The sequence below is a fragment of the Coregonus lavaretus genome, assembly GCF_964263955.1.
Source record: "Coregonus lavaretus genome assembly, chromosome: 32".
Lineage (NCBI taxonomy): Eukaryota > Metazoa > Chordata > Actinopteri > Salmoniformes > Salmonidae > Coregonus > Coregonus lavaretus.
The window spans coordinates 38,051,748-38,068,758 of NC_140019.1; the positions used below are offsets into that span (position 1 = coordinate 38,051,748).

At 39.5% G+C, this 17,011-nt stretch overlaps 1 protein-coding gene across 1 annotated transcript in view; it reads right to left on the bottom strand.

Moving 5' to 3' along the window:
- Positions 1 to 10,846: 10,846 nt before the first annotated feature.
- Positions 10,847 to 17,011, bottom strand: part of klhl4 (kelch-like family member 4) — a 51,264-nt gene continuing 45,099 nt past the window's right edge. Inside the window, exons 8-11 of the mRNA XM_084150468.1 lie at positions 14,989 to 15,151; positions 13,979 to 14,191; positions 11,971 to 12,142; positions 10,847 to 11,811 (exon numbers count right to left, since the gene is read on the bottom strand). Coding sequence (XP_084006594.1) covers positions 11,752 to 11,811; positions 11,971 to 12,142; positions 13,979 to 14,191; positions 14,989 to 15,151 — 608 coding nt within the window. The 3' untranslated portion in view covers positions 10,847 to 11,751. The remainder of the gene's footprint in view (positions 11,812 to 11,970; positions 12,143 to 13,978; positions 14,192 to 14,988; positions 15,152 to 17,011) is intronic.

A 17,011-nucleotide genomic window follows, 5' to 3' on the forward strand; every position in this document is an offset into this window, starting at 1 on the left:
AATCCCCCATGTTTTTTTAAATTTTTTATATATATATTCCCCTTTATTACTTTTCAACCCCACCATCCTTTCCCTACTTGGAGTAAATTAGTGAACAACAATGCCCAGGCCTCTACTTCCGGTCTACTTACTATCTACTATCTACACCTTATGGACAGAGTTAATTTTACAATAATTATATATACAGTGGGGGAAAAAAGTATTTAGTCAGCCACGAATTGTGCAAGTTCTCCCACTTAAAAAGATGAGAGAGGCCTGTAATTTTCATCATAGGTACACGTCAACTATGACAGACAAAATGAGAATTCTTTTTCCAGAAAATCACATTGTAGGATTTTTTATGAATTTATTTGCAAATTATGGTGGAAAATAAGTATTTGGTCAATAACAACAGTTTCTCAATACTTTGTTATATACCCTTTGTTGGCAATGACACAGGTCAAACGTTTTTTGTAAGTCTTCACAAGGTTTTCACACACTGTTGCTGGTATTTTGGCCCATTCCTCCATGCAGATCTCCTCTAGAGCAGTGATGTTTTGGGGCTGTCACTGGGCAACACGGACTTTCAACTCCCTCCAAAGATTTTCTATGGGGTTGAGATCTGGAGACTGGCTAGGCCACTCCAGGACTTCTTACGAAGCCACTCCTTCATTAACCGGGCGGTGTGTTTGGGATCATTGTCATGCTGAAAGACCCAGCCACGTTTCATCTTCAATGCCCTTGCTGATGGAAGGAGGTTTTCACTCAAAATCTCACGATACATGGCCCCATTCATTCTTTCCTTTACACGGATCAGTCGTCCTGGTCCCTTTGCAGAAAAACAGCCCCAAAGCATGATGTTTCCACCCCCATGCTTCACAGTAGGTATGGATGCAACTCAGCATTATTTGTCCTCCAAACACGACGAGTTGAGTTTTTACCAAAAAGTTCTATTTTGGTTTCATCTGACCATATGACTTTCTCCCAATCCTCTTCTGGATCATCCAAATGCACTCTAGCAAACTTCAGACGGGCCTGGACATGTACTGGCTTAAGCAGGGGGACACGTCTCGCACTGCAGGATTTGAGTCCCTGGCGGCGTAGTGTGTTACTGATGGTAGGCTTTGTTACTTTGGTCCCAGCTCTCTGCAGGTCATTCACTAGGTCCCCCTGTGTGGTTCTGGGATTTTTGCTCACCGTTCTTGTGATCATTTTGACCCCACGGGTGAGATCTTGCGTGGAGCCCCAGATCGAGGGAGATTATCAGTGGTCTTGTATGTCTTCCATTTCCTAATAATTGCTCCCACAGTTGATTTCTTCAAACCAAGCTGCTTACCTATTGCAGATTCAGTCTTCCCAGCCTGGTGCAGGTCTACAATTTTGTTTCTGGTGTCCTTTGACAGCTCTTTGGTCTTGGCCATAGTGGAGTTTGGAGTGTGACTGTTTGAGGTTGTGGACAGGTGTCTTTTATACAGATAACAAGTTCAAACAGGTGCCATTAATACAGGTAACGAGTGGAGGACAAAGGAGCCTCTTAAAGAAGAAGTTACAGGTCTGTGAGAGCCAGAAATCTTGCTTGTTTGTAGGTGACCAAATACTTATTTTCCACCATAATTTGCAAATAAATTCATAAAAAATCCTACAATGTGATTTTCTGGATTTTTTTTCCTCAATTTGTCTGTCATAGTTGACGTGTACCTATGATGAAAATTACAGGCCTCTCTCATCTTTTTAAGTGGGAGAACTTACACAATTGGTGGCTGACTAAATACTTTTTTTCCCCACTGTATATATATATATATATATATATATATATATATATATATATATAGATATATATATATATTTTTTTTTTTTTTGCTCCTGAACTTCTTCTACTCTCAACCTGTCCGATCATTTTCATGATGTCCATCCGGTTTGCTTCTAAATGCCATATCTTTCTAACTGTGCTCTTTCCCAAAAGCTCCCAACATACAACCTATATACTTATTATGGACACAGTATGCTTACATTATTAGCTATCTTTGTTATTATTTGTTGTTATTTGTTATTAGTCCCATCCTTCAACTCTATTCAATACCTCCCATCTATCTCTTAACACCATCCATATAGGATTTCTATTTGCCATATATATTTCAACCGTACTGTGATGTTTTACAAAAGTTCTGAACCTTTCTATTCTCATTGCTTCTACAGATTGTGAATTAAAAATAAACATTTTTGCTAAAAGTATTATTATATTATTGATTGATTGACTATGACTTTTCAGATCACCCAGTAATGCTATCTGCAAGGTTAGTTCCAGGTAAATATTGCAATCCTTTAGCCATTCCTGGACCTGTGTCCAAAAACAAGCTACAAATGGACAGAACCAAAACAAATGATCTAATGATTCTGTCTCTTCACAGCAAAATCTGCAGAGCTGGGAAGATTGTATCCCCCATATAAATAACATTCTATTGGTAGCAAGAATTTTATATAATAATTTAAATTGAAAGATTCTAATTTTTGAATCCGGTGTCGTTTTGCGTGTCAGTTCATAAACACTATGCCATGGGATCGGTACGTCAAAGATCTCTTCCCAACTATTTTGCAATCTATATGGGACGGCTGTCAATCCTTTGGTCCTTAAGTGAAACTGATATACTTTTTTATTTATCACAGTTTTCCTTAACCAATTATGTTCTTTAATGCAAGGCCGACAGACAAGTTCCTTACTTTCTCCCCCTTCAACTTTCCTCTTCCACTTTTGCGGTAAGGCTGCAATTATTTGGTTGTAATTTTGGGTAGAGCAGACATTTCCATATGTTTTTGTTAGCTGCATGTGCGACATAACTCCACCAGTCCTACCGATGATATCATTTACGAAGATTATACCTTTTTTAAACATTCTGTCAAAAAATAAAGGTTTTTTGTCAATTAGTATATTTGAATTTAACCACAATATTTGTTGCATTATTTGTTCTGTCGTTTCTGGAGGATTAAATTGAAATTGCAACCAACTTTCTATGGCTTGTTTTAGAAATAGTGACATTTGGGAGATTATTTCCTTTTCAAATAACTGAAAGTGAGAGGTTGTAATCTGAATAAAGGGAAAAAGGCCTTTCTTGAACAGTGGGTGAGACAATCTTACTAATTTGCTTGAGAACCAGTTCGGATTTAAGTATAACTTTTGGATGACTGAAGATTTTAGTGATAGGTCTAATGCTTTAATATTTAATAATTTCTGTCCTCCGAATTCATATTCATTATATAAATATGCTCTTTTAATTTTGTCTGGCTTGCCGTTCCAAATAAAATTGAATATTTTTTTCTCATATAATTTAAAAAACTGTTTGCTAGGCGTAGGCAAGACCATAAGCAAATAGGTAAACTGGGATAATACTAAAGAGTTAATCAGGGTGATTTTTCCACAAATTGACAGGTATTTTCCTTTCCATGGTAGTAAGATCTTATCTATTTTTGCTAACTTTCTATTAAAATTTATTGAAGTGAGATCATTTATTTCCTTTGGGATATGTATTCCGAGTATATCCACATCACCATCAGACCATTTTATTGGTAAACTACATGGTATGAGGCTGTGGAGGGATTCTAGTTGTGGATCTAAAAGAAAACATGAATCATCTGCGTACAATGACACCTTTGTTTTTAAGCCCTGTATTTCTAATCCTCTGATATTATTATTGGATCTGATTTTAATAGCTAACATCTCGATGGCCACAATAAATAGATATGCCGATAGTGGACAACCTTGTTTCACTCCTCTTGACAGTTTAAAACTTTCTGAGAAATAGCCATTATTTACTATTTTACACCTAGGGTTACTATACATGATTTTGACCCATTTTATAAGAGATTCTCCAAAATTGAAATGCTCCAGGCATTTATATATAAACCCCAGTCGAACTTTATCAAATGCCTTTTCGAAGTCTGCTATGAATAGCAGGCCTGGTTTCCCATATTTTCCATAGTGTTCTATTGTTTCCAATACTTGCCTTATATTATCTCCAATGTATCTTCCATGTAAAAAACCTGTCTGATTAGAATGAATAATATCCGACAATACCTTTTTAATTCTATGCGCTATACATTTTGCTAGGATTTTTGCATCACAACACTGAAGTGTAAGGGGCCTCCAATTTTGTAAATGGACTGGATCTTTATATTTTCCACTTGTATCCTGTTTCAGTAATAATGAGATCAGACCTTCTTCTTGAGTGTCAGATAATCTACCATTTACATAGGAGTGGTTAAAACATGCTAATAACGGTCCTCTTAGTATATCAAAAAAGGTTTGGTATACCTCGATTGGTATGCCATCCAACCCTGGAGTTTTCCCGGACTTAAAGTCTTTAATTGCATCCAGAAGTTCCTCCTCTGTAATTTCACCTTCACATGAGTCTTTCTGTGTGGCTGTTAATTTGACATTATCAATAGAAAAAAAATCTCTACAATTAGCTTCAGTTAGAGGAGATGGAGGCGACTGAAAAGAAAACATATGCTTAAAGTACTTTGTTTCTTCCTTCAAAATATCATTTGGTGAATTATGGGTGACTCCGTCAATTGTAACCAGTTTCATTAAGTTCTTTTTCGTAGCATTCCTATGTTGAAGATTAAAAAAGAATTTTGTGCATTTTTCCATCCAGTTTGCTTAATTTTTATAAAATATTACACTTGATCTTTCTTGAATAAGTTTTTCCATTTCTTTTTGTTTTTCCTCTAATTTATTCTGAGCCTCTATGTTACAGTTTTTATTGCCATCTATCTGTTCTGTTAGACTTTCTATTTCCTTTCTTAGTATAAACTCTTTTGACCTAAATTGCTTTTGTTTTCGAGATGAGTACTGAATTGCATGGTCTCTAAAGGCACATTTAAAGGTGTCCCATACAATAAGGGGATTCGCTGTACCTATGTTATGTTGGAAAAAGTCAGTCATAAATTCCTTTGTTCTAATTATAAATAAATTATCATCCAATAGGCTTTGATTAAATTTCCAATATCCTCGCCCACGTGGAAATTCAGTCAGAGTAATGTATATGCCTATTATATGATGGTCCGACCGCATTCTGTCCCCTATCAACACTTTTTTTTACTTTTGGTGCCAACGAGAATGAGATAAGAAAGAAGTCAAGACGACTAGCTTGATTCAGTCTCCGCCATGTATATCTCACTAGATCAGCATATTTAAGCCTCCATATATCTACTAGTTCTAATGTATCCATGACATTCACAATTTCCTTAAGAGCATGTGGGTGATTGTTTGTGGTGTGATTTCCTTTTCGGTCCATTGAGCTATTTAAAACAGTATTATAATCCCCCACCATAATAATATTGTCTTGAGTTGCTTGCAGGCTTGATAATTTATTATATATATTGTCAAAGAATTGTGGATAAAAAGTAATGTTAGCTATCTAGCTAACGGTAGCTGGCTGGCTCGCTAGATAACGTTACGTGCATGATCTGTGTAGTAATATTATTCATATCTCAGAGCTATTTGCATTGCTAGCTATAGGCTAATGTTAGCTAGCTAACTAACATTGAACCTGGTTGGTTAGCTACGTGCAGATTCATGCAGGGTAGTAACGTTATGAGTTGGGATTAAGGTTCATTGTTCAGATAGCTAGCTACATGTCTAAACAAAAGACTCCACTATGTAAGTAACCATTTCAATAGAATGTTCATAATGTCACTGCGACAACTGTCGATAGACGTAGCTGGTAAATTCGCTCTGGCTATATACTCTGATTTCAGAGCACTCTCGTCTGAGTGTGCCAAAGCGCACAATAACTGACGGATTTACGAACGCTCAACACCCGTTGAATATGGGCAGTGTCAGTAAACGTTGGCAAAAAAGCGTTATTTAATTGTTGCCAGTAGCGCAGTTACATTCACCAACGCCCTGGATAACATAAAAACAGCTTAACCAGCTCTGCTAGGGCGAGTGAAATGGTCAGAGTGAGCTGTTCTCTCATTTGTGTCTGGAAGTAGCTCGCAAGCTAGCCAACGTTAGCCAGTTAGCTTGGGTGCTTGACTGCTGTTGTTAGGTCAGAACGCTCGGATCAACCCTACTCCTCGGCCAGAGCGTCCAGTGTGCGCTCTGAACGCTCCAAGTGCGAAAAGCTCTGAATCTACGAACGGACAGTCTGACAACGCTCTGAGTTTACGAACGCCCAGAGCACACTCTGAACGCACTCTGGCACTCCAGATTGAATTTACAAACACACCCGTAGTATAAACCAGCCTTTAGTCTTGAAATCTTTGGTTGTTTAGTCCACTACCGTACTCACTCTGTTTAGCACATGGCCTCACATGTGAATCCTTAAAGAGATGGGTGGGGCTAAAGCTTAAGAGGGTGTGAACAATACTGAATGGGTGTAGACAAAGAAGAGCTCTCCAGTAGGTACCAAAACATTCAAGGGCCATTTTCTCAAAAGTGAGGTTACAAGTTTATCAACTTTCAAGCAGAATTACTTTCCCATTGTTCCTCAACTGTAGTGTATGATATACCATTTTCTAGCTCTGAGACTCTACTTTTAGACAATGTAAAAAACACTATTTCAAATGTTGCAACATAAGACCAAATCGAGCCGGTCGGTCACATTTTTCATAAGGGAAAATCAAGTCTGAAATATTTAAGTGGAAATTACAAACTTCAAAAGCCTTTTTAAACCTCAAATACATTACAAGTTTGACATTTCCTGCATTGCAGGAACGTTCTCCTGCAACAGGGCGATCACATTAAGTATGGGACATACAACTGAAAGACAATCACCTGAAGGGAGGTGTGATTCAACTCACTGCTTGGACCCCATTTCCACTCTCCACGTACACTATTTTCAAACATAAAAGAAGAAGAAAAATGTATTACTTCAAAATGGATATATCCTCAATGGCGCTGCCCATGCTGCCACAGACGCCATAACGGCACAGACACAAAGTGAGACCTCTTTCCATCTCTATTGAGATGCTTCTATATAATTTTTTTAATGTTCACAACTGATTAGGGTTCCCTGGGAAACATGGTTCCTACCCTGGTCACATAAGCCTCGTTTACACCTTGCGCTAACATGTAGGTTTCTTTATCTGATGAGTACGATCTAAATCACAGTCTGATCAAGGTTTGTTTTGCGTGTACACATGGTATTAAAATGGTTTCACTGTCTAGATCCGTCTACACTTTTAATCGTTTACACCTGTCTAAAAATGTGGGCACCATCAGAATGTGGACAACATCAGAACAAAGGATGCATGTAAGCACCAGTTATAAAGGGGGCTAAAATGAAACAAAAGAGACTAGGAGAATGAAGTCATTTTATTTCTAGATCTGCATGCAGTATAAAATCATGATAAAAATCAACATTTGGCCTCAGTCAATAAGTTTGTAATATTCCAAACGTAATGATCATCAGTGTAAACTGAACAATCTATTTGTAAACTTCCTGATGAACTCAAAAGAATCACAGGCCATGTTGTTAAAGAGACTGTACACATGACGATAACGTAGTAACTCAAAGCTTTATTCCTTAACATAAAGGGCCGGATTCCAGACACAGATTAAGCCAAGGTCTAGTCCTAAAACAAAAAAATGGTGTTTAATGGATATTCTCGATTTAAAGTGTGTCTTAGTCCAAGACTAGGCTTAATCCGTGTCCGGGAAACCAGCCCAAAATGTAAGTGACATCAGTAGCAAACATGAAGCCAAATAGAAATGTGTCTATCTCTGATAAGCTACCCAGGAAAGGGCTGAAAATAGCCCATATTAATATAAATACGTAGCCTTAGAAATAAGGTTCATGAAATCAATAACTTGCTAACATCAGATAAAAATTAATACAGTATGTTAGCCATTTCTGAGACTCACTTAGATAATTCCTTTGATGATACAGCAGTAGCAATACAAGGATATAACATCTATAGAAGAGGCAGGAATACTTATGGGGGAGGCGTTGCTGTATATATTCAGAGCCATATCCCTGTAATGCTTAGAGAAGATCTTATGTCAAGTGTTATTGAAGTGTTGTAGTTGCAGGTTCACGTGGCGTATCTAAAGCCTTTTCTTTTGGGGCTGTTGCTATAGGCCACCAAAGTGCTAACTGTCAGTATCTAAATGATATGTGTGAAACGCTTGATAGTGTACATGATGTAAACAGAGAGATCTACTTTTCTTGGGGACCTGAATATTGACTGGTTTTCATCAAGCTGTCCGGCTCAAGAGGAAGCTTCTCACTGTAACTAGTGTCTGTAATCTGGTTCAGGTTATTAATCAACCTACCAGGGTGCTTACAAACACTACAGGAACAAAATCATCCACATATATCGATCACATTTTTACTAATACTGTAGAACTTTGTTCTAAAGCTGTATCCGTACCCATTGGATGCAGTGATCACAATATAGTGGCTATATCCAGGAAAGCCAAAGTTCCAAAAGCTGGGCCTAAAATAGTGTATAAGAGATTATAGAAAATATTTTGTTGTGACTCATATGAAGATGATGTTTAAAATATTTGGAGCATCCAGATAATGCACTTGATGAATTTATGAAATTGCTTCTTCCAATTATTGATAAACATGCACCCGTTAAGAAACTGACTGTTAGAACTGTTAAGGCTCCATGGATTGATGAGGAATTTAAAAACTGTATGGTTGAAAGAGATGGGTAAAGGGAGAGGCTAATAAGTCTGGCTGCACATCTGAAGCGCGATGAGCCAAGTAAAAAAAAAACAGCCAAACCCTCCCCTAACCCGGACAATTGTGCACCGCCCTATGAGACTCCCATTCACAGCCGGTTACGGCACAGCTGGTAGAGCACGGCGCTTGTAACGCCAAGGTAGTGGGTTCAATCCCCGGGACCACCCATACACAAAAATGTATGCACGCATGACTGTAAGTCACTTTGGATAAAAGCGTCTGCTAAATGGCATATTATTATTATTATTATAATGAACCCTGGTCTGTAGTGACGACTTAACACTGCAATGCAGTGCCTTAGACCACTGCGCCACTCGGGAGGCCCTGTTGCCAATTATTTTAATGATTACTTCATCGCCAAAGTTGGCAAACTTAGGCAGGAAATGCCAACAACGATCAGTGAGCCATTGTACTCATGCATAATAAATAAATAATGAAAGAAAAGCAATTCATTTTGTAAAGTTAGTGTGGGAGAGGTGGAAAAATGATTGTTATCGATCAATAATGACAAACCTCCTGGCATTGACAACTTAGATGGAAAGCTACTGAGGATGGTAGCTGACTCTATAGCCACTCCTATCTGTCATATCTTTAATCTGAGCCTTGAGGAAAGTATTTGTCCTCAGGCCTGGAGGGAAGCCATAGTCATTCCGCTACCCAAGAGTGGTAAAGCGGCCCTTACTGGTTCTAACAACAGACCTATCAGCTTGCTGCCAGATCTTAGCAAACTGTTGGAAAAAATGCTGTTTGACAAAATACAATGCTATTTCTCTGTAAACAAATTGACAACAGACTTTCAGCATGCTTATAGAGAAGGGCACTCAACATGTACTGCACTGACACAAATGACTGATTATTGGTTGAAGGAAATTGATAATAAGAAGATTGTGGGAGCTGTACTGTTAGATTTCAGTGCAGCCTTTGACATTATTGACCATAACCTGTTGTTGAGAAAACGTATGTGTTACGGCTTTTCAACCTCTGCCATATTGTGGATTCAGAGCAATCTATCTAATCGAACTCAGAGGGTTTTCTTTAATGGAAGCTTCTCTAATGTCAAACATGTAAAGCGTGGTGTACCGCAGGGCAGCTCTCTAGGCCCTCTACTCTTTTCTATTTTTACCAATGACCTGCCACTGGCATTAAACAAAGCATGTGTGTCCATGTATGCTGATGATTCAACCATATACACATCAGCAACTACAGCTAATGACGTCACTGAAACCCTTAACAAAAAGTTGCAGTCTGTTTCGGAATGGGTGGCCAGTAATAAACTGGTCCTGAACATATCTAAAACTAAGAGCATTGCATTTGGTACAAATTATTCCGTAAGTTCTAGACCTCAGCTGAATCTGGTAATGAATGGTGTGGCTGTTGAACAAGTTGAGGAGACTAAATATCTTGGTGTTACCTTAGATTGTAAACTGTCATGGTCAAAACATTTAGATTCAATGGTGGTAAAGATGGGGAGAGGTATGTCCGTAATAAAGAAATGCTCTGCTTTTATGACACCGCACTCCAAAGGCTCTAGTTTTGTCTTATATTGATTATTGTCCAGTCGTGTGGTCGAGTGCTGCAAGAAAATACCTAATTAAGCTGCAGCTGGCCCAGAACAGAGCGGCACGTCTTGCTCTTCATTGCCAGTCTCTCTTGGCTAAGAGTTGAGGAGAGACTGACTGCATCACTTCTTATTTTTATAAGAAACATTAATGTGTTGAAAATTCCAAATTGTTTGCATAGTCAACTTGCACACAGCTCTGACACACAAACTTACCACACCAGACATGCCACCAGGGGTCTTTTCACAGTCCCCAAATCCAGAACAAATTCAAGAAAGAGTACAGTATTATCTTATGTTGCTCAAATGAACAGCAAACTTGGTTTCAAAAAACAGATTAAGCAACACCTCACAGCACAACGCCTCTCCCCTATTTGACCTGTATAGTTTGTGTGTATGTATTGGTATGTAGGCTACATGTGCCATTTTTAAATTGATGTAGTTCTGTCCTTGAGCTGTTCTTGTCTATTAATGTTCTGTATTATGTCATGTTTCATGTTTTGTGTGGACCCCAGGAAGAGTAGCTGCTGCTTTCGCAACAGCTAATGGGGATCCTAATAAAATAACAAATAAAATATCAATATTGTTTAATTACAAATTAATGTTAGCTAGCATGCCAAAATATAAAAAGAAACACTGGAGATGACAGTAATGCACTGGTTTAGGAATGATATTACGTTATAAAGATGACTGCAATTTTGGCAAACTTGCTCAAATCTTTGTAGTAATGCGAAATATCAATATGATATATTTGTACATTCACAATTGTGTAAACTTTTTTTTTAAAACATGTACAAAACATTTCTAAGACAGGCTAATGACTTTGGTGTAATTCAGCTACAGCTTCCAAGAAAAAAAAACATTTTGAAAAATGTCCGTTACATTTCTTTCCTTTCTAAAAACGATATCCAGCTCACAGTTGTTGTGCGTCATGAGTAACTTTCTCAAATTGTTCTGGTACGGCATCCTGGTACTTTGCAAACTCTTCGTCTTCAGTATTATTCACAGTCCTTCTTCAAAACTTTTTGTCCAATAGTAGAAATCCAGTTAGCAACGGAGATGTGGTAAAAGTACATTTCATTTTCAGGTGGCTAAAAGAAAGATATAAATATTATGTGATGAGACAAATATAGAATGCTGCTGTATAAATGTAAAAGTATCAATTAAATGTAATTTCTTTCTTTGTATCATATAGAGAACATTATTTTCTGACAGAGCATTTTAACAGAGTAACCATACCAACAAGAGTGTGGCAGAGTTTCCTACTTTTTTTTAACCACTGCTAACCACTACTTGATCCGTAGATATGGTAAAGTACATTCTTATAATCAAAGAGAAAATCATTTCTAGTGGACAATGAAAATCACTGTTGATAGAAACAATGGTTTGTGAGGAATGCAGAATAGGTTTCTCTTTACAGTAGAAACATTTGAAGGAAAAACATTCTCAGTGACATCAGTAGTGATATCATATCCTGTGTTCTGTGTGGCATTCCATGGGGGTTGTAGGGAGTTGTAGTCCTCAAGGTATTCTCACAACTACAACACAGGCTCCAGCCCTTCCGATGTTGAGATTGACCTCCTATTGGAGACACACAGTAAAGGGTGATGAAAGGTCATTCAGTCTGTCTTAAACATCTATTGCAGTATGGAAATAAGAGGTTGTGCCTAGCAATTGGAATTGAGAAAGTCTAGGTCGAAAAAGCGTTCTAAGAAGAGCTAAGGAATGATTCAAGTTTACCTCAGTCCATTCATTGTTCTGTGCATCATAGGACTCAACACTGTTCAGGTAGGACGTTCCATCATATCCCCCGACAGCATATAGCCTGTCTCCTAGCAGACAGATACCTACAGCATCCCTGGGGACACTCAGAGAGGACACCGTGGTCCATGTGTCTGTTTTGGGATCGTATCTGCAGTGACAGAGAGGAAACACAAGGACAAAAGGGAAATACCTGAAGAAGTGAGAAGAGAAGTGGTCACTGGGATATTTAAGAAATACAGAGCAAAGATTAAAGCTTGTCCATGGATGAATTCAACAATATATTGTGAGTGGGACAATAATGTTATTTTATGTTTAATTGTTTGTCATGGTGTCATTCTGTTCATTGATATGGGTCACATGCAGGTTGATGTTTACAGAATAACCAGCAGAGGGTACCAGAAGCCAGTTAATCACACCTCTAAAACCAGCTCACATGGAAAGAATGACTCATCTTGGGTCTGCCCTGTACATGGCTGTGTTCGAGATGATCAAACCCGTAATGTACAATGGGTAAATTGTGACTGATTGATTGATCTACAAATAAAAATTAGTAGTTATTTATGATGCAAGGTTCTGTGTAGATCAGTCAGTCGGCAGTCGCCTGCAGCGTCTGCTGCAATGTCGAAACAAGCCCAATGTGCGCGTTTGACACTACAGTCGACTTTAAAGGCGAGTTGAGACTGACTGATCTACAAATCACCTTGCATCATAAATAACTACTCGCTATTATTTGTAGATCAGTCAGTCAGTCACAATTTACCCATGATACATCACGGTTTTTATGCTCTCGAACACGGCCACTGCCTCACCTCAAAGAACATAACAAGACACACACCCATAGACTGAAATGTCTCAACTCTCTGTTTCCATATGCATAGCCTGAAATGTCTCAATTCTCTGTTTCCATATGCATAGCCTGAAATGTCTCAATTCTCTGTTTCCATATGCATAGCCTGAAATGTCTCAATTCTCTGTTTCCATATGCATAGCCTGAAATGTCTAAACTCTCTGTTTCCATATGCATAGCCTGAAATGTCTCAATTATCTGTTTCCATATGCATAGCCTGAAATGTCTCAATTCTCTGTTTCCATATGCCTAGCCTGAAATGTCTAAATTCTCTGTTTCCATATGCATAGCCTGAAATGTCTAAACTCTCTGTTTCCATATGCATAGCCTGAAATGTCTCAATTCTCTGTTTCCATATGCATAGCCTGAAATGTCAAAACTCTCTGTTTCCATATGCATAGCCTGAAATGTCTCAATTATCTGTTTCCATATGCATAGCCTGAAATGTCTCAATTCTCTGTTTCCATATGCCTAGCCTGAAATGTCTCAATTCTCTGTTTCCATATGCATAGCCTGAAATGTCTAAACTCTCTGTTTCCATATGCATAGCCTGAAATGACTCAATTCTCTGTTTCCATATGCATAGCCTGAAATGTCAAAACTCTCTGTTTCCATATGCATAGCCTGAAATGTCTCAATTATCTGTTTCCATATGCATAGCCTGAAATGTCTCAATTATCTGTTTCCATATGCATAGCCTGAAATGTCTAAACTCTCTGTGCCCATATGCATAGCCTGAAATGTCTCAACTCTCTGTTTCCATATGCATAGCCTGAAATGTCTCAATTATCTGTTTCCATATGCATAGCCTGAAATGTCTCAATTATCTGTTTCCATATGCATAGCTATACTTCACCTTCATCAAATCCATGAGTCTATAACAAGACACTTGGATAAAACAATGTTGAGTTGTTTTACTCTAGTGCAGTAATGACACAGGCTACATCCTCACGCTCTGCCCTTCTCCTAAAAGTGCGCTCTTCCGTACTCTCTGTCATGGATGTAAAATCATGTGATTGGTGTAAGCCTTTGCTAGAGGGAGTTTCCGCCGCTGTTAAATGCATTTCGGGAAGTGTGCAAGTCCCAAGATTCGAAACGCAGCCATACTGTAGACTAGAGCTATGTTTGGTTGTTTACCTCTCTACACAGTCTGAGAGTCTGGAGCAATGGTTGGACGCCGGGGCATCATGACCGCCCACAGCATAGAGGAAGCTGTTGTACGTGGCCACACCCACCCCTCCTCTCCGCTTCGCCATTGGGGCACACATACTCCACTTGTTGGTGTGGGGATCGAAGCATTCCATCGACCGCAGACACGAGCTCCCATCCCGACCACCAACTGCAAACAATCTGTAAGGATAGTAAAAGTGTTAGAAATCGGATTTTGGGATGTTGCTCAGATATGAAATCTTCAAGAAATGTTGCATCGGTCTTCCTAGACAGTATTGTATTTTAAGGGAGGGAGAATCCCAGGCTTCCTTAGCAGAGAGGGATTGAGTGTTGTAGAAATGTCTTCCTTTCTTAGCAGAGAGGGATTGAGGGTTGTAGAAATGTCTTCCTTTCTTAGCAGCGAGGGAAGGAGGGTTGTAGGAACATCTTTCTTCCTTAGCAGAGAGGGATTGAGGGTTGTAGAAATGTCTTCCTTTCTTAGCAGCGAGGGAAGGAGGGTTGTAGAAACATCTTACATTTACATTTTAGTCATTTAGCAGACGCTCTTATCCAGAGCGACTTACAGTTAGTGAGTGCATACATTTTCCGTAGCAGAGCGGGATGGATGGTTGTAGGAACATCCTTGTTGTCTATTTTTTGACCCAGATGCAGGAAGACAATCAAAAAGGGTTTTATAGAGTGAAAACACACAGCAAAACAGTCCGTTGTTGTGTGGCATTACGTAACGCAGAGCTGTGGCAGTCCAGGCCCAGGCTTACACAAAAAAAGAAAAGCATTCTTGTTTTGATACGAAGATCAATGTGTTACATAACAAGAAGCAGAACCTTGTTTTCCTTGTGGGGCTGGTTATTAGTGTCTAGTGTGTGTGTATACATAAGAAAGTATCCTTTCATGTTGTGCCTTATGTCTTAAAAGCTTGTGTTTTAGTAAGAACTGTTACTGTATGCTGCCATAATGTTTTTAACGCAGCCACTTACTTTCCGTTGAGTGCGGTGACTCCCATGGTGCTGCGTGGTGTGGACATGCTGGCAACATAATTCCACTGTCTAGCCTGAGGGTCCCACCTCTCCACTGTATTCAGGTAACTCCATCCATCATGGCCTCCTACTGCATACATGGGGCCCTCCAACACTGTTACACCTGAATAGGTTAGAAAGAGGAGGGGAACCATCAACCTACTGCATATACTGTGTGTATTTGTGTGTATGTATGTGTGTATGTGTGTGTGTGTGTGTGTGTGTGTGTGTGTGTGTGTGTGTGTGTGTGTGTGTGTGTGTGTGTGTGTGTGTGCGTGCGTGCGTCCGTGCCTGTGTATGTGTGTGTGTGTGTGTGTGTGTGTGTGTGTGTTTGTGTGTGTGTGTGTGTGTGTGTGTGTGCGTGCGTGCCTGCGTGCGTCCGTGCGTGCCTGTGTATGTGTGTGTGTGTGTGTGTGTGTGTGTGTGTGTGTGTGTGTGTGTGTGTTTGTGTGTGTGTGTGTGTGTGCGTGCGTGTGTGTGTGCGTGCGTCCGTGCTCAACCAGAGGTATCAACGATAATGCTCATTTTAGAACAGTTGAAGTGCTGTTAGATGATTCACCATTCTGTGGAACTGACCGAATGTATTCTCCAAACAGACCTGGGTTCAAATACTATTTGAAATAATTTAAAATACATTATTTATGCTTGATTGAGCTTGCTTGGCTTAATGGAACCAATACAATAGTCCCAAAAATACAAACCCCCGCCTATCCAGGACCAGGCAGGCTAAGGCAAATGTAGTTTTGAAAGATTTGAAATAGTACTTGAACCCAGGTCTGTTCTCCAAACAGGATGGACATAAAACACTGTGTTATTCCTGCTATTGCTGGGGTCACAGAGGGAAGTGGTTTTCCAACAACAATGAATAGGAAGTGACTGTACAACACAATAGATAGATTTATCCTGTGCATTCTGAAAGTATTCAGACCCCTTGACTTTTTACAAATTTTGTTACGTTACAGCCTTATTATAAAATGGATTAAATACATGTTTTCCTCATCGATCTACACACAATACCCCATAATGACAAAGCGAAAACAGATTTTTAGAAATGTTGACAAATTTATAAAAAAAAATAGAACAACTTTATTTATGTAAGTATTCAGACCCTTGTTTCCATTGATCATCCTTGAGCTGTTTCTACAACTTGATTGGAGTTCAACTGTGGTAAATTCAATTGATTGGACATGATTTGGAAAGGCACACACCTGTCTATATAAGGTCCCTCAGTTGACAGTGCATATCAGAGCAAACACCAAGCCATGAGGTCAAAGGAATTGTTCATAGAGCTCCGAGACAGGATTGTGTCAAGTCACAGATCTGGGGAAGGGTACCAAAACATTTCTACAGCATTGAAGGTCCCCAAGAACACAGTGGCCTCCATCATTCTGAAATGGAAGAAGTTTGGAACCACCAAGACTATTCCTAGAGCTGGCCTCCCGGCCAAACTGAGCAATCGGGGGAGAAGGGCCTTGGTCAGGGAGGTGACCAAGAACCAGATGGTCACTCTGACAGAGCTCCAGAGTTCCTCTGTGGAGATGGGAGAACCTTCCAGAAGGACAACCATTTCTGCAGCACTCCACCAATAAGGTCTTTATGGTAGAGTGACCAGAAGGAAGCCACTCCTCAGTAAAAGGCACATGACAGCCCACTTGGAGTTTGCCAAAAGGCACCTGAAGGACTCTCAGGCAATGAGAAACAAGATTCTCTGGTCTGATGAAACCAAGATTGAACTCTTTGGCCTGAATTCCAAGGGTCCTTGATGAAAACCTGCTCCAGAGCGCTCAGGACCTCAGATTGAGGGCGAAGGTTCACCTTCCAGCAGGACAACGACCCTAAGCACACAGCCAAGACAACGCAGGAGTGGCTTCGGGACAAGTCTTTGAATGTCCTTGAGTGGCCCAGTCAGAGCCCGGACTTGAACCCGAGCCATCATCTCTGGAGAGACCTGAAAATAGCTGTGCAGCGACGCTCCCCATCCAAT